Source organism: Anolis sagrei, chromosome 10 (assembly GCF_037176765.1).
Source record: "Anolis sagrei isolate rAnoSag1 chromosome 10, rAnoSag1.mat, whole genome shotgun sequence".
NCBI lineage: Eukaryota > Metazoa > Chordata > Lepidosauria > Squamata > Dactyloidae > Anolis > Anolis sagrei.
In genome coordinates this window covers 34,842,119-34,860,264 of record NC_090030.1, presented here as the reverse complement: position 1 = coordinate 34,860,264, position 18,146 = coordinate 34,842,119, and the positions used below count along the sequence as shown (strand labels likewise).

Below are 18,146 nucleotides of genomic sequence, written 5' to 3'. Positions count from 1 at the left end.
GTCTTTAACACATCTTCATAACTGCTTATTTCTAACCAGAATTCCTAACTCTTTTCTCTCACAGAAGTTCCTAACTGCCTCTCACAAACAGGAATCCCTAACTCCCTCATAAACAGCAATTCCTAACTGCTTATTTTTAAACTTTGGCTCCTCCCCTTTGGAATGTTCATCTCTACTCTCTCTCCAACTGTCATTTCGGCCTAGCAGCCTTTTCAAATCCTGGGCCTACGCTAATCTGCATATGACCAATCGGCTTCCATATGCAAATGAATCCTATCTCTGCTGTTGCTACCTTGTTTGTGCCTATTCTTCCCTATCTCTATATGTAAACATAGAGCTATACACCAAAAATTTAACATAGAGTAGCAATTTCGCTATAGAGGCAAAGGCCACTCTACCTGTTCGCTATCTACTTTGTTAAAATTCCTTTCTTCTGAGAATTGCTGTGTTGACTGTCTGTGGGAACCTCAGAAAAAGACCTAGAAGCAGGCCCAGAAATCTGAGGCACAGAAAACGAGCCAGGAATCTGAATCCCATCATTCTGATCATCAGAGAACCATCTCAGCCACAACAAAGGGGCATTTTGGTTCCTCCCACACATTTATTTATTCTACTTATTGATTTACAGTATTTATATTCCACCTTGCTCACCCCGCAGGAGATTCAGGGCGGATCACAATGCACATATACATGGCAAACATTCAATGCCATAGACACACAACATATATAGACAGACACACGGAGGCTATTTAACTTTCCAGCTTCATAAAGGGATGCTTTGAATTTCAGCCACCGGGGGAGCTGTCGCTTCAACGTCCACTTGTGACACTGATGGAGTACTTCCTCATACTTTTGCACACTGCTGATGAGTTTTATGGTGTCGTAAATTAGTTAAATTAGCCTCCCCGCATAAGCAGTACCTAAATTTCAGCCTCTGGGGGAGAGGTCGCTTCACCATCCATTTGTGACACCGATGGAGTACTTCCTCATTCTTTTGCACTCTGCTGGAGAGTTTTATGGCGTCGTAAATTAGTTAAATTAGCCTCCCCGCATAAACGGTACCTAAATTTCGGCCTCTGGGGGAGCTGTTGCTTCACTGTCCATTTGTGACACTGATGGAGTACTTTCTTATTCTTTTGTACACTGCTGGAGAGTTTTATGGCGTCGTAAATTAGTTAAATTAGCCTCCCCACATAAGCGGTACCTACATTTCAGGCACAGGGGGAGCTGTTGCTTCACCATCCATTTGTGACACCGATGGAGTACTTCCTCATTCTTTTGCACACTGCTGATGAGTTTTATGGTGTCATAAATTAGTTAAATTAGCTTCCCCGCATAAGCAGTACCTAAATTTCAGCCTCTGGGGGAGCTGTCACTTCACCGTCCATTTGTGACACCGATGGGGTACTTCCTCATTCTTTTGCACACTGCTGGAGAGTTTTATGGCTTTGCAAATTAGTTAAATTAGCCTCCCCACATAAGCAGTACCTAAATTTCAGCCACAGGGGGAGCTGTCACTTCACCGCTCACTTGTGACACCGATGGAGTACTTCCTCATTCTATTGCACACTGCTGGTGAGTTTTGTGGCGTCGTAAATTAGTTAAATTAGCCTCCCCGCATAAACGGTACCTAAATTTCGGCCTCTGGGGGAGCTGTCGCTTCACCGTCCATTTGTGACACCGATGGAGTACTTCCTCATTCTTTTGCACACTGCTGGAGAGTTTTATGGTGTCATAAATTAGTTAAATTACCCTCCCCACATAAGCGGTACTTAAATTTCGGCTACAGGGGGAGCTATCGCTTCACCGTCCACTTGTGACACCGATGGAGTACTTCCTCATTCTATTGCACACTGCTGGAGAGTTTTATGGCGTCGTAAATTAGTTAAATTAGCCTCCCCACATAAGCGGTACCTAAATTTCGGCCACTGGGGGAGCTGTCGCTTCATCATCCATTTGTGACACCGATGGAGTACTTCCTCATTCTATTGCACACTGCTGGAGAGTTTTATGGCGTCGTAAATTAGTTAAATTATCCTCCTCACATAAGCGGTACCTAAATTTCGGGCACAGGGGGAGCTGTTGCTTCACCATCCATTTGTGACACCGATGGAGTACTTCCTCATTCTTTTGCACACTGCTGGTGAGTTTTATGGCTTTGCAAATTAGTTAAATTAGTCTCCCCACATAAGCGGTACCTAAATTTCAGCCACAGGGGGAGCTGTCACTTCACCGCCCACTTGTGACACCGATGGAGTACTTCCTCATTCTATTGCACACTGCTGGAGAGTTTTATGGCGTCATAAACTAGTTAAATTAGCCTCCCCTCATAAGTGGTACCTAAATTTTGGGCACAGGGGGAGCTGTTGCTTCACCGTTCACTTGTGACACCGATGGAGTACTTCCTCATTCTTTTGCACACTGCTAGATAGTTTTATGGCATCGCAAATTAGTTAAATTAGCCTCTCCACATAAGCGGTACCTCAATTTCGGCCACAGGGGGAGCTGTTGCTTCACCGTCCACTTGTGACATCGATGGAGTACTTTCTCATTCTTTTGCACACTGCTGGAGAGTTTTATGGTGTCATAAACTAGTTAAATTAGCCTCCCCATATAAGCGGTACCTAAATTTCGGGCACAGGGGGAGCTGTCACTTCACCGTTCACTTGTGACACCGATGGAGTACTTTCTCATTCTTTTGAGCACTGCTGGAGAGTTTTATGGTGTCGTAAATTAGTTGAATTAGCCTCCCCACATAAGCGGTACCTAAATTTCCTACTTGACAGCAAACTAGACAAATGGTCGGGAGCTTACTCCAACCCGGGCTGGCTTCGAACTCATGACCTTTCGGTCAGAAGTGATTTTAATGCAGCTGACTCCCAACCAGCTTTGCCTCAACCCTTAAGTGGGTGGCTCAGTAGTCTATATACATAAAAATGTAATGTTAGTTCGTGCTACCATCAGAACTCAAAAACCACTGGGGGAATTGACACCAAATTTGGACACAAGGCACCTAACAGTCCAATGTATGTCCTCCACTCAAAAAAAATGATTTTGTCATTTGGGAATTGTTGTTGCTGGGATTTATAGTTTACCTACAATCAAAGAGCATTCTGAACTCCACCAATGATGGAATTGGGCCAAACTTAGCACGCAGGGCTCCCATGACCAACAGAAAAAACTGGAAGGGTTTGGTGGACATTGACCTTGAGTTTGGGAATTATAGTTCACCCACATCCAGAGAGCACTGTGGACTCCAACAATGATGGATCTGGACCAAACTTGACACAAAAATTCCATATGCCTAAATATGAACACAGATGGAGTTTGGAGGAAATAGACCTTGACATTTGGGATTTGTACTTACTGGGATTTATAGTTCACCTACAATCAAAGAGCATTCTGAACTCCACCAATGATGGAATTGAACCAAACATGGCATACAGGACTTCCATGACCAACAGAACACACTGGAAGGGTTTGGTGGGCATTGACCTTGGGTTTGGGAGTTGTAGTTCACCTACATCCAGAGAGCACTGTGGACTCAAACAATGATGGATCTGGACCAAACTTGACACAAAAATTCCAAATGCCTAAATATGAACACAGATGGAGTTTGGAGGAAATAGACCTTGACATTTGGGATTTGTACTTACTGGGATTTATAGTTCACCTACAATCAAAGAGCATTCTGAACTCTACCAATGATGGAATTGAACCAAACATGGCATACAGGACTTCCATGACCAACAGAACACACTGGAAGGGTTTGGTGGGCATTGACCTTGAGTTTGGGAGTTGTAGTTCACCTACATCCAGAGAGCACTGTGGACTCCAACAATGATGGATCTGGACCAAACTTGACACAAAAATTCCATATGCCTAAATATGAACACAGATGGAGTTTGGAGGAAATAGACCTTGACATTTGGGAGTTGTAGTTACTGGGATTTATAGTTCACTACAATTAAAGAGCATTCTGAAACCCACAAACGACAGAAATGGGGCAAACTTCACACACAAAACCCCCCTTGACCAACAGAAAATACTTAAGGCCATCCAGTCCAACTCTCTTCAGGGCAAGAAAATGTAATCAGAGCCCTCCTGACAGAGAGCCATCCAGTCATAGATAGAGATGGATAGATATGATTCATAGAATCATAGAATCCTAGAATCAAAGAGTTGGAAGAGACCTCGTGGGCCATCCAGTCCAACCCCATTCTGCCAAGAAGCAGGAATATTGCATTCAAATCACCCCTGACGGATGGCCATCCAGCCTCTGCTTAAAAGCTTCCAAGGAAGGAGCCTCCACCAAACTCTCTCCGGGGCAGAGAGTTCCACTGCTGAACGGCTCTCACAGTCAGGAAGTTCTTCCTCATGTTCAGATGGAATCTCCTCTCTTGTAGTTTGAAGCCATTGTTCCATTGCGTCCTAGCCTCCAGGGAAGCAGAAAACAAGCTTGCTCCCTCCTCCTCCCTGTGGCTTCCTCTCACATATTTATCCATGGCTATCATATCTTCTCTCAGCCTTCTCTTCTTCAGGCTAAACATGCCCAGCTCCTTAAGCCGCTCCTCATAGGGCTTGTTCTCCAGACCCTAGTCTCCAGGGAAGCAGAAAGGAAGTTTGCTCCCTCCTCCTTGTGGCTTCCTCTCACATATTTAGACATGGCTATCATATCTCCTCTCAGCCTTCTCTTCTTCAGGCTAAACATGCCCAGCTCCTTAAGCCGCTCCTCATAGGGCTTGTTCTCCAGACCCTAGTCTCCAGGGAAGCAGAAAGGAAGCTTGCTCCCTCCTCCTTGTGGCTTCCTCTCACATATTTATACATGGCCCTCATCATATCTCCTCTCATCCTTCTCTTCTTCAGGCTAAACATGCCCAGCTCCTTAAGCCGCTCCTCGTAGGGCTTGTTCTCCAGACCCTAGTCTCCAGGGAAGCAGAAAGGAAGTTTGCTCCCTCCTCCTTGTGGCTTCCTCTCACATATTTATACATGGCTATCATATCTCCTCTCAGCCTTCTCTTCTTCAGGCTAAACATGCCCAGCTCCTTAAGCCGCTCCTCGTAGGGCTTGTTCTCCAGACCCTTGATCATTTGAGTCGCCCTCCTCTGGACACAGGCTATTGTTTTGACCGGATGCCTAGCTTACCAAGTGAGGAGGCTGCCATATTTGATAAGGTTTATCATCAGGGTTGGTTGCGATAATGAGATGGAGAAGGAAAGGCAGAGGGTTGCTAGCGATGGCTCAGCGAGAGCAGAGTCCGCTCCACCTCGCCACACATATCATTACCAGTTTGGCTATGCTGTTCCGTTCTTAATTTAAAATCTTGGCTTCCTCAAAACATACATCAAATGAAACCCAGAGAGCTGTAAACTGTAAATCTACATTTCCTGGGATAATTTCTTCCCCGCATTTTATTCATTTGTGTTGTTTCTCATTTAGGACCCCAGCGAGGCAGAAGGGCGTGGGTAAAATATTGCCTCGGTTCCCCCAAGTTCATCGCTGCATCGCCTGATGCCAGGGAGATGGAAAATTAAAGTTGGTGGGGAACGAAGGCTTAAGTATTTATTTATTTGTCGTGTCAGGGCAACCAGTCAATTGCATTACATTTCTAACAGAATAAAACAAACAAACAGACAAAACACAAAATTTGCAAGTTTGGTAGTTGATTCGATGTCCTTTGACCAGTATCTGGCCACTTGGAGTGCCTCTGGTGTTGCCGCAAGAAGGTCCTCCCTTGTGCATTTGGCAGGGCTCACATTGCATTGCAGCAGGTGGTCAGTGGTTGGCTCTTCTCCACACTCACATGTCGTGGACTCCACTTTGTGGCCCCATTTCTTGAGGTTGCCTCTGCATCTCGTGGTGCCAGAACGCAGTCTGTTCAGTGCTTTCCAAGCCGCCCAGTCTTTTGTGAGCCCAGGAGGGAGTCTCTCATTTGGTATCAGCCATTGATTGAGGTTCTGGGTTTGAGCCTGCCACTTTTGGACTCTCGCTTGCTGAGGTGTTCCAGCGAGTGTTGTTACGCAGAATCAATTTGTTGCGCAGTAACAATGGCAACAAGAATGATTGACAACTGGAAAATAGAGGGAGAAACCGTGGAGGCCATGACAGATTTTGTATTTCTAGGTGCAAAGATTACTGCAGATGCAGACTGTGGCCAGGAAATCAGAAGACGCTTCCTTCTTGGGAGGAGAGCAATGTCAAGTCTCGATAAAATAGTAAAGAGTAGAGACATCAGACTGGCAACAAAGATCCGCCTAGTCAAAGCCATGGTATTCCCTGTAGTAACCTACGGATGTGAGAGCTGGACCTTAGGGAAGGCTGAGCGAAGGAAGATCGATGCTTTTGAGCTGTGGTGCTGGAGGAAAGTTCTGAGAGTGCCTTGGACTGCGAGAAGATCCAACCAGTCCATCCTCCAGGAAATAAAACCCGACTGCTCACTGGAGGGAAAGATACTAGAGACAAAGTTGAAGTACTTTGGCCACATCATGAGGAGACAGGAAAGCCTAGAGAAGACAATTATGCTGGGGAAAGTGGAAGGCAAAAGGAAGAGGGGCCGACCAAGGGCAAGATGGATGGATGGCATCCTTGAAGTGACTGGACTGACCTTGAGGGAGCTGGGGGTGGTAACGGCCGACAGGGAGCTCTGGCGTGGGCTGGTCCATGAGGTCACAAAGAGTCGGAGACGACTGAACGAATGAACAACAACAAACAATGTCCAACATGTCCAAAAACCAATGCGAAAGACACAGACCAGTCAGAAGAAATAAAACAGTAGAACTTTACTCATGGTTGTAGAGTTTGAAAATAAAACAGTTTGGCACACTTACATAGTCTCTGTAAGTAATGCAGAATAAATCTTCTGTGTTATAAATCATAGAGCATAACAAAAGTACATGGTTACTTCACCATAACATGAGCTTCTTGCATCTGCTCTCCAGCAAATCAAACAGCCAACTGCTAACAGTTTGCAAAAGCCTCAGAAAACTGTTACATTCAAGAGGCGTGGCCCAGCCTTGCTGAGCTGAGCTAGCTTTTGCAGCTGCAGTTAATCATTAACACTTTGCAAGGCTTTTCTGCAAGGTTTTCTTTAACACACACACACTGGACTTACAACAATATACCATAATAAGTGTCTCTGTAGATCTTAAAAAACTATTTCTTGATTTAAGTTGTTGACGTGCTGGCTGATACCCAAACAGGGGATGAGCTGGAGGTGTCTCTGCCTTGGTCCTTTTACTATTGGCTGCCACTTCCCGGCGGATGTCAGGTGGTGCAATACCGGCTAAACAGTGTAATTTCTCCAGTGGTGTAGGGCGCAGGCACCCCGTGATAATGCGACATGTCTCATTAAGAGCCACATCCACTGTTTTAGTGTGGTGAGATGTGTTCCACACTGGGCATGCGGACTCAGCAGCAGAGTAGCATAGTGCAAGGGCAGATGTCTTCACTGTGTCTGGTTGTGATCCCCAGGTTATACCAGTCAGCTTTCGTATGATATTGTTTCTAGCGCCCACTTTTTGCACATAGCGCAAGGGCAGATGTCTTCACTGTGTCTGGTTGTGATCCCCAGGTTGTGCCAGTCAGCTTTCGTATGATATTATTTCTAGCGCCCACTTTTTGTGCATAGCGCAAGGGCAGATGTCTTCACTGTGTCTGGTTGTGATCCCCAGGTTGTGCCAGTCAGCTTTCGTATGGTATTGTTTCTAGCGCCCACTTTTTGCTTGATGTTCAGGCAGTGCTTCTTGTAGGTAAGAGCACGGTCCAGAGTGACTCCCAGGTATTTGGGTGCGCTGCAATGCTCCAGTGGGATTCCTTCCCAGGTAATAATCCTCAGAGCTCGGGATGCTTGTCTGTTCTTAAGGTGAAAGGCACATGTCTGTGTTTTAAATGGATTAGGGATCAGCTGGTTTTCCCTGTAATAGGCAGGAAGAGCACCTAGAGCTTCGGAGAGCTTCTGTTCTACCATCTTAAGTAATGAGGATGAATCCCTAAGTGGCAGGCGGTGGGTGCAACCGAGCCCTTGGCTTATTGGACTCCAACATGGGAAAGCTGGCTTCGGGGACTAAGAGTACCGCTGACTCAAGTTGGGTCAGAAACACCAGAACTTGGAAATACTTACTAGTTTCAGTGATTTGAATTCGGCTTACAAATTTTTTTAAAAAAAGGAACTTTCCACTAAACGTAATATCTGCAACTCTCTGTATTAGTCAAGCTACAGAACTGTGTTTTGTTTCGTGGCACAGTGGTTTAAACTCTTGTGCCGGCAGGACTAAAGACTGACAGGTTGGAGATTCGAATTCCGAGTGAGTGCGGATGAGCTCCCTCTGTCAGCTCCAGCTTGAGCAAAGTCTCCCACAAGGATGGTAACCCACAGAATCCTAGAATCAAAGAGTTGGAAGAGACCTCCTGGGCCATCATCCAGTCCAACCCCATTCTGCCAAGAAGCAGGAATATTGCATTCAAAGCACCCCCGACAGATGGCCATCCAGCCTCTGCTTAAAAGCTTCCAAAGAAGGAGCCTCCACCACACTCCGGGGCAGAGAGTTCCACTGCTGAACGGCTCTCACAGTCAGGAAGTTCTTCCTCATGTTCAGATGGAATCTCCTCTCTTGTAGTTTGAAGCCATTGTTCCATTGCGTCCTAATCTCCATGGAAGCAGAAAACAAGCTTGCTCCCTCCTCCTCCCTGTGGCTTCCTCTCACATATTTATCCATGGCTATGATGTCTCCTCTCATCCTTTTCTTCTTCAGGCTAAACATGCCCAGCTCCTTAAGCCGCTCCTCATAGGGCTTGTTCTCCAGACCCTTGATCATTTTAGTCGCCCTCCTCTGGACACATTCCAGCTTGTCTATATCTCTCTTGAATTGTGGTGCCCAGAATTGGACACAATATTCCAGGTGTGGTCTAACCAAGGCGGACTAGAGCATGGGGAGCATGACTTCCCTAGATCTAGACACTATGCTCCTCTTGATGCAGGCCAAAATCCCATTGGCTTTTTTTGCCGCCACATCACATTGTTGTCTCATGTTTTACTTGCTGTCCACGAAGACTCCAAAATCTTTTCCACACGTCCTGCTCTCGAGCCAGGCATCGTCCCCCATTCTGTATCCTTGCATTTCGTTTTTTCTGCCTTAGTGAAGTCTCTTGCATTTGTCTCTGTTGAACTTCATTTTGTGAGTTTTGGCCAATCATCTCTCTAATCTGTCAAGATCCCTTTGAATCCTGCTCCTGTCCTCTGGAGTCTTGGCTCTCCCTCCCAATTTGGTGTTGTCTGCAAACTTGATGATCCCGCCTTCTAGCCCTTCATCTAAGTCATGATTGAAGATCCTGAGCAGGACCGGGCCCAGGACGGAACCCTGTAGATGGCACTCCACTCGTCACTTCTTTCCAGGATGAAGAGGAGGAAGCCTTGGGGAGAATCACCCTCTGGGTTTGTCCACTGAACCAATTCCAGATCCACCTCACCGTAGTTTTGCCTCGCCCACATTGGACTAGTTTCCTTGCCAGAAGATCATGGGGGACATTGTCAAAGGCTTTACTGAAATCCAGGTAGGCTACGTCCACGGCATTCCCCGCATCTATCTATGTTCTAGAAGAATTATCTCCTGATGTTTCGCCTGCATCTATGACATGCAACCTCTGAGGATGCTTGAAAGCCACAAAAACCTTCGACAATACATTAAACCAAAACGATGTTTGCGAATCTGCAATTGCAAGAACATGACCACCTGTCACCTTTTCTGTGCTTACCCCACAATGCAGAACACAGGATCTCTGAATTGAACTTCTTCTTATATTTACGGATTTCTGGGCTGTCGCTCTGAGGCCGGATGTTAGTGGGGTTCACATTGACAACAGAGCCTTTCCTTGCATTTTGTCTGCTGCTGGGCTCGGGTTTCACATTGGGTGCTGGGAAGGAAGGCAGAAAGGAGAGATTACATGGCTACTTGGTCTACTGCCCAAAGTGAGGTCTGCAAAACAACTGTATCATCATCGGTGACTACTGAAAACTCTCTGTGGACATTGTCTCTAGACCAGGGGTTCTCAAACTTTTAAAGCCACTGAGCCCTTTTTGAAGCAAAAGTTTCCATTGGAGCCCTAAGAAATGTTTATATATTATATGAAATGTTATATATATATACACACACACACTAGCAGTCCCCTGCCACGCGTTTATAATGATGCAGCGAGTAGTAGAGAAGATTTTAAAATTAAATTTATATATGGGGGAATATATATATATATATATATATATATATATATATAAGGCCTGGGTAACAACGGAAAAATTTGTTTCTAAAATCGATTCGTTTTTTGGGGTTTTTTGCGTTTCGATATTTAAAAGAATTCCGAAATTTTTCTTTTAAAAAGTTCGATATTTACGAAATTTCGTAAATGTTAAAAAAATTACGAAACATTAACGAAACAAATACGAAACAATAACGAATTGATTCGTTAATGGCGGACGCGACCGCACAATACGCTAAAAAACCTCCAAATGGGACAGGGGGAACTTCTCAAGCTTCCCTCTCCCTCTGTTGTTGACTGTTGGTGTGATATTAGAATTTTTTTTTCACTAATTAAACAAAAAACAACTATAAAACTTGTGGAAATAATAACATGTGGAAATAGTAACGAAATGACCTCAAACCGATAACGAAACGAATACATAACGAATCCAAAGCATTTACGAAACGAATTTAAAAATTTGTTTCGTTTTTAAGTTGCTCCAGAATGGTTCGTTATCGCTTCGTTATAAAAAAAAATAACGAATTTTTAACGAATTACAAATTAATGAAACGAAACCGCCCAGCCCTAATATATATATATAATCCCAATGCTGCTCAGCCAAATTATAATGATGACACCTTCACTACAGACTAGCTCACCAAAATATAGAGGGAGTATGGTTGCTGAACCAACTGTCTATTTAAAGTTAGGAACTGGGAACCACTGGAACTGAGAGACTTAAAAAGATTCTTCAAAAGAATTCCGCTGCCACCATATTAATAATAAGCAGGATGAGGTATTATTGAGAGGTTGTTCAGTAACACACTCTATCTCACTATAGTTTTATTAGAGGCTGCTGAAAGCTGACTTGAATAATGCTTTGACCACAAAGGTATTCACACTGAGGCTGGTATAAGTTGATAAAAATAACAAGAACGTTAATTCAACAGGCTCTTCCCTGCAAGAGATAAAAGTATGACATGGTCCATGGTGAAAATAGGTGTACTCACGAGAGCCACAGTTTGGTCCCGTTGGACTGGATGGAGGTGAGATTTGTAGAAGCCTGGGGTCTATGAAGGACGTAAAGGATGTCGTGGATGAGGTACTGTTTTTTGGAGAGGTATTGTCAATACTTGGAGCCTAAATTGGAAGAACAGACAAGATGAAATGAAGATACATCGTCACAACTGCCCACAGGGTTCATTTTAGTTTTATAGCACATGGATAAGATGTTTCTACTGCAACGTACTATGAAGGGAGAGTAAAATGTGCTATTCTGTGCAGGTTGCATTATGCTGCAGATTGCTCCACCAAGATGAGCCAAGTAAAAAGCAGCAAAGTAAAAAGCACTTTAAAGAAATAGGTAAATCCAATTAGGTAAGAAGATAAGCAGGAACAAATTAACAACTCTTGGTGAGGTAACTATGACCACTAAAAAAATCTATAGCCTTTGATCCACCAAAAGGAAAGTAGCCTGTTGGTTCTCCTGGACTTCTCAGCAATCCTTTTATTGAAGATAAGTAAAAAGCAGCAAAGTAAAAAGCACTTTAAAGAAATAAGTAAATCCAATTAGGTAAGAAGATAGGCAGGAACAAATTAGCAACTATAGCCTTTGATCCACCAAAAGGCAAGTGGCCTGTTGGTTCTCCTGGACCTCTCAGCAGCTTTCAATACCATTAATCATGTTATTATTCTGGGTCATCTCACTGGGATGGGACAGGGAGGCCTTGCTTTACAGTGGCTCCATTCCTTTCTGGAGGGCCGTACCTGTTGTACTCCAGAACATGGATAACCCTCTGACTTTATTGAGGATAAGTAGAAAGCAGCAAAGTAAAAAAGCACTTTAAAGAAATAAGTAAATACAATTAGGTAAGAAGATAGGCAGGAACAAATTAGCAACTATAGACTTTGATCCACCAAAAGGCAAGTAGCCTGTTGGTTTTCCTGGACCTCTCAGCAGCCTTCGATACTATCGATCATTCTGGGTAGTCTCACTGGGATGGGACTGGGAGGCCTTGTCTTACAGTGGCTCCGTTCCTTTCTGGAGGGCCGTACCTGTTGCACTCCAGAACATGAATAACCCTCTGACTTTAAATGCCACACGTTGAATAGGTGAAAACAATCCTTTGATTGAGGATAAGTAAAAAGCAGCAAAGTAAAAAGCACTGTAAAGAAATAAGTAAATGCAATTAGGTAAGAAGATAGGCAGGAACAAGTTAGCAACAATAGCCTTTGATCCACCAAAAGGCAAGTAGCCTGTTGGTTTTCCTGGACCTCTCAGCAGACTTCGATACTATCGATCATTCTGGGTAGTTTCACTGGGATGGGACTGGGAGGCCTTGTCTTACAGTGGCTCAGTTCCTTTCTGGAGGGCTGTACCTGTTGCACTCCAGAACATGAATAGCCCTCTGACTTTAAACGCCACACGTTGAATAGGAGAAAACAATCCTTTGATTGAGGATAAGTAAAAAACAGCAAAGTAAAAAAGCACTTTAAAGAAATAAGTAAATCCAATTAGGTAAGAAGATAGGCAGGAACAAATTAGCAACTATAGCCTTTGATCCACCAAAAGGCAAGTAGCCTGTTGGTTTTCCTGGACCTCTCAGCAGCTTTCAATACCATCGATCTTGGTATTATTCTGGGTAGTCTCACTGGGATGGGACTGGGAGGTCTTGTCTTACAGTGGCTCCGTTCCTTTCTGGAGGGCCATACCTGTTGCACTCCAGAACATGAATAACCCTCTGACTTTAAATGCCACACATTGAATAGGAGAAAACAATCCTTTGATTGAGGATAAGTAAAAAGCAGCAAAGTAAAAAAGCACTTTAAAGAAATAAGTAAATCCAATTAGGTAAGAAGATAGGCAGGAACAAATTAGCAACTATAGACTTTGATCCACCAAAAGGCAAGTAGCCTGTTGGTTTTCCTGGACCTCTCAGCAGCCTTCGATACTATCGGTCATTCTGGGTAGTCTCACTGGGATGGGACTGGAAGGCCTTGTCTTACAGTGGCTCCGTTCCTTTCTGGAGGGCTGTACCTGTTGCACTCCAGAACATGAATAACCCTCTGACTTTAAACGCCACACGTTGAATAGGAGAAAACAATCCTTTGATAGAGGATAAGTAAAAAAGCAGCAAAGTAAAAAGCACTGTAAAGAAATAAGTAAATACAATTAGGTAAGAAGATAGGCAGGAACAAATTAGCAACTATAGCCTTTGATCCACCAAATGGCAAGTAGCCTGTTGGTTCTCCTGGACCTCTCAGCAGCTTTCAATACCATCAATCATGGTATTATTCTGGGTAGTCTCACTGGGATGGGACTGGGGGGCCTTGTTCCTTTCTGGGGGCCGTACCTGTTGCACTCCAGAACATGAATAACCCTCTAACGCCACATGTTGAATAGGAGAAAACAATCCTTTGATTGAGGATAAGTAAAAAGCAGCAAAGTAAAAAGCACTTTAAAGAAATAAGTAAATCCAATTAGGTAAGAAGATAGGCAGGAACAAATTAGCAACTATAGCCTTTGATCAACCAAAAGGCAAGTAGCCTGTTGGTTCTCCTGGACCTCTCAGCAGGTTTCAATAACATCAATCATGGTATTATTCTGGGTTGTTTCTTTCTGGAGGGCCGTACCTGTCACACTCCAGAACAGAAATAACCCTCTGACTTTAAACACCACACGTTAAATAGGAGAAAAAAATCCTTTGCTTGAGGATAAGTAAAAAGCAGCAAATTAAAAAACGCACTTTAAAGAAATAGGTAAATCCAATTGGGTAAGAAGATAAGCAGGAACAAATTAGTCCAAGGTAGAGTTCCGCAATGTCCGTAAAAGCAAAGTCCACACATCTCCAATACAATCCAAAAAAGCAGGAATACATTGATCCAAGGCTTGGGTAAGCAATCATAAAATATAGGAAATATCTTAGCATGAAACTTCAAAGCAAGGTTTCCATAAAACAAGGATGAGAACTTGGTGTGATTCTAAATGATGTTTCATCTGACTACACATCCCAAACTTGGGACTTTTATCTCCTCATTAGATAGGTCACGAGCGGTCAGAAATTGGTTTCTTTTTAGTTGAGGCTTTGTTATTGTTTTCTGCCGAAGCCTGGCAGAGCGCCTAAACCTTTGTACAGCCCTCCTGTTTTGACTGAACTCTTCTCGTCTATCTCTTAGCTCGTTATCTATTTGCTCATTAATTTTTGCAGGTGCATCCCCACAGCCCTCAGGGACATTCTCCTGGGAAACTACAGGAATCTCCTGGTCATTCTCTGCATCAATATCACTGACCAAACCATTGCCATCTTGAAACTCATCTTGAACCTCATTAACATCGTTCCCTACATCCAAAGCACCCTGATCCTGAAACACAATCACAGGCTCAACTCACACACTACCCAGAAGGTGATGCTGGGGCATTCCTATTCAGACACTTGGTGTGAGGTTCCTCAGGGTTCTGTTTTGTCCCCCATGCTGTTTAACCTATACATGAAACTACTGGGAGAAGTCACCCGGAGTTCAGGAATGCGGCAAGTGGCACCACCTATGTTTAGAACTGTTAGTTGCAAGATTTAAACTGTTGTATCATGCTTAATCCTGCCTTTTTACCCTGCTTATGTATAGTTGGATTGATTGGTTATTTATAGCTGTCAATCAGTGTTGTTTGCACCAGTTGAATTGCCTTTTCAGCTCAATTGTTTGGTTCCACCTCTTCCTGGAGGAGGGAAGTGCTTCCCTTTTTCATTCTGCCATCAGAGGTTCTATCAGATGGACGTGAGTAAGAGACTTGGCTCTAAAAGACCCTGATTAAATTACCTCTCAGCACCAATTCTGAGGTTTTTACCCTTGAGACTTATGCTTCATGTTCAGACCAACGACGTTGGGAAGTCTCAAGCGCCTTCAGACCAGTTCCTTTGGCACCAGTGGAAGACCCTGTGTCTTCAAACATAGGCTGTCTGGACTGGGGTTGTGAATTGCTCTGGCATTTACAGCCATTGAGAAAGAGGGACCTGGAAAAGCTTCTCAGCTTCAAAACTCCTTGGACCCAGGACTAACTGAGACTGTAATGTACATTTTCCTTCACCCCTCCGAAACTTCCAGCTTATTGCTTTAAAGAGATAACTCTTTGTGAACAATAAAACCTATTTTGAGTTATCTACAGTGTTTTGGGTCTTTGAGAGTTCCAGTTTCCTAAAGGAGGGCAAGAAGCAATGCCCTGGGGAAAGATGTCATGTCCATGCCTCTTTCACTAAGAGTTATAGCCCCCAGGTGCAACGGCACATTCCCCTTCCTTTGCTCCCTCTTTCCTTCCTTCTTTCCCTTTTTTTCTTTCCTTATCCCCTTCCTTCCTTCCTTCCTTCCTTCCTTCCTTCCTTCCTTCCTTCCTTCCTTCTCTAACTTTCTTTCCTTCCCCTTTTTCTTTCCCTCCCTCTTTCTCTCCTTTCTTCCTTCTCTACCTCTTTCCTTCCTTCTCTCAATCCAACTATACGTAAGCAGGATAAAAGGGCAGGATTAAGCATGATTCCACGTTTCCTTCTCCCTTTCTTTCTTTTTCTTTCTTTCTTTCTTTCTTTCTTTCTTTCTTTCTTTCTTTCGTTTCCTCCTGTTCCCTCCCTTTTTCTTCCTTTTTTCTGTATCGTCATTTAGCTTTTCATCATTTAACTTTTTGCGGCTTTTTAAGTCCCTTCTGCTGTGTTTTTATGAGTGAAGGACATACATTGGGTTGTGTCCAAATTTGGTGTCAATTCCCCCAGTAGTTTTTGAGTTCTGTTAATCCCACAAACGAACATTACATTTTTATGTATATAGATGCTGTATGTTAATGTTTTTAATAGTATTTTAAGATTGTTATGCTTTTTAATTGTTTGACTGTTGAGGTATCGAATTGTTGCCATTAGTAAACCGCTCTGAATTGCCTCTGGGCTGAGAGGGGCAATATATAAATATAGTAAATAAATAAATTCAGGGATGCTGGAAGTTATAGTCAAAAACAACCTTTACAAGATCGGTTCTGCCCACCATTTTGGTCATCCTTTGATATGGAAGTCTTACCTTATTAGAAACCGGCTTGCCCTGAGATTCCAAACTGTTCTCCGTGACTTTTAGTTGAAAGTCTGAACAGCCCGATATTTGGCTCTGCTGCAGGAGGTCCGGGAGGAGATAATTTTGGTTGCTCATGCTCCAAAAGCCTTCGTGAGTGCTGCAGTTGGGCCTTCCTGCAGCATAATCCTGGACCAAAGGACAAATGGAAAAGCACACCTATCACATATAAAGGCTTAATCCCATGTGCCACCTCTACAAAGTTCTGGAGAGACTTATTTTGCATAGAATTATGGAAAAAATAGACCCCTGTCTGATCCCACAGCAAGCTGGCTTCAGGAAAGGCAAAAGCTGCACATCGCAAGTGCTGAACCTGACTCAGCACATAGAAGATGGCTTTGGAAGGCAGCAGATCACAGGAGCTGTCTTCATAGACCTGTCAGCAGCCTATGAGACTGTGAACCACCGCTGCCTCCTCCTGAGAAAAATGTATAATATCACAAAGGACGACCACCTCACCCGCCTCATAGGAAACCTGCTACAAAACAGGAGCTTCTTTGTTGAGTTCCAGGGCCAGAGAAGAAGATGGCGGAAAAAGAAGAACGACCTGCCTCAGGGGAGCGTGCTTGCTCCATCCATGTTCAACATCTACACAGGTGACCAGCCACTGCCAGAAAGGACAGAGAGCTTCATCTATGCTGATGATCGTGTCATCACCGCTCAAGCAGGGAGCTTTGTGTTGTGGTTCAACAGCAACAGCATGATGGGACTGAGAGTGCAGATGAGCATGATGGGAATGGGAGTACAGATGGGAATGGGAGTACAGATGCAGGTGTGGGCTTTCAGTTTTCTCAGTCACAATCTGTAGCTAGAGACAAGCCACTTTTCTCACAGGAACGGAATGTGGCTGATAAGACAGCTGGTGAAGGTCAGGCTGCCCCACAGGTGTTGAGACGGAGTTTACGAATTGCGGCCAAGTCTTGAGCGCATCCGTTGGTGGGAAAACTGCTTGTTAGCTGCCTGTTTGATGTTCAATGTTTTGATGTTTTACCTATAAGTAAACTGCCTTGGAGCTGGTTCGGCGTCAGTTCCAACGTTGCAAAAATGGCTCGCTTTAGCTTCGGCTCTGGGGCTTGGGGCTTGGGAAAAGCCTGCTTCATGTAACCTCATGCTATTTCCTGGACTTTACTCTGTTTCTTTGCTTCAAGTCTCCTGCTTTGACTCAAAGGGATTATATTGGATTTTTACCTTGTACTACTGATCTTTTTACTGCTTATACTCTGCTTTGTTTGGAAAACCTCACAATAAACTTTCTACCTCACAAGTTTGGCTGGTTTGTCAGAGACAGCAAGGTGAATCTTAGCCTGAGATACAACACTTTGAGATGATTGAACAGAAGCTCTCCAAAGCTCTAGGTGCTCTTACTGCCAACTACAGGGAAAACCAGCTGATCCCTAATCCATCTATCCAAGAGTTCTCAGTTGATTTGCCATTACATGGTAGAGAGTTGTTCCCACCCACTGTCCCTCCCCCATTTTCCTTGTGAAAAAACAAAAACAAACATCTTCTCCTGGACTATGGTTTTTGTTTCTGGGTTATAAATGTTATTTCCTAATTGGTTCTCTCTTTGCAGAAGGGACATTAGCCTGCTATAGCACATTTTGCTCTGGTTTCTCAATGACTGAATATCTTGTAGAGTCTCCACCGCAACAACAAACCAGGGATGAGTTGCAGCACTGCCTCATTTGGAAGAAGTCAGCAATGCCATCAGCCAACAAAAAAACAGCAAAGCCAGCGGACCTGATGGGATCCCTGCTGAAATCTTTAAAGAGGGAGGACCTGAGCTGGCACAACTCCACCAGCTCATTGAAAAAGTG

The 18,146-nt window shown here is 44.0% G+C and overlaps 1 protein-coding gene across 1 annotated transcript in view; it reads right to left on the bottom strand.

The window, feature by feature from the left end:
- Positions 1-18,146, bottom strand: part of NRK (Nik related kinase) — a 197,083-nt gene that overhangs the window by 57,204 nt on the left and 121,733 nt on the right. Inside the window, exons 22-24 of the mRNA XM_067471688.1 lie at positions 16,282-16,458; positions 11,241-11,370; positions 9,751-9,909 (exon numbers count right to left, since the gene is read on the bottom strand). Of these exons, the coding sequence (XP_067327789.1) occupies positions 9,751-9,909; positions 11,241-11,370; positions 16,282-16,458 (466 nt within the window). The remainder of the gene's footprint in view (positions 1-9,750; positions 9,910-11,240; positions 11,371-16,281; positions 16,459-18,146) is intronic.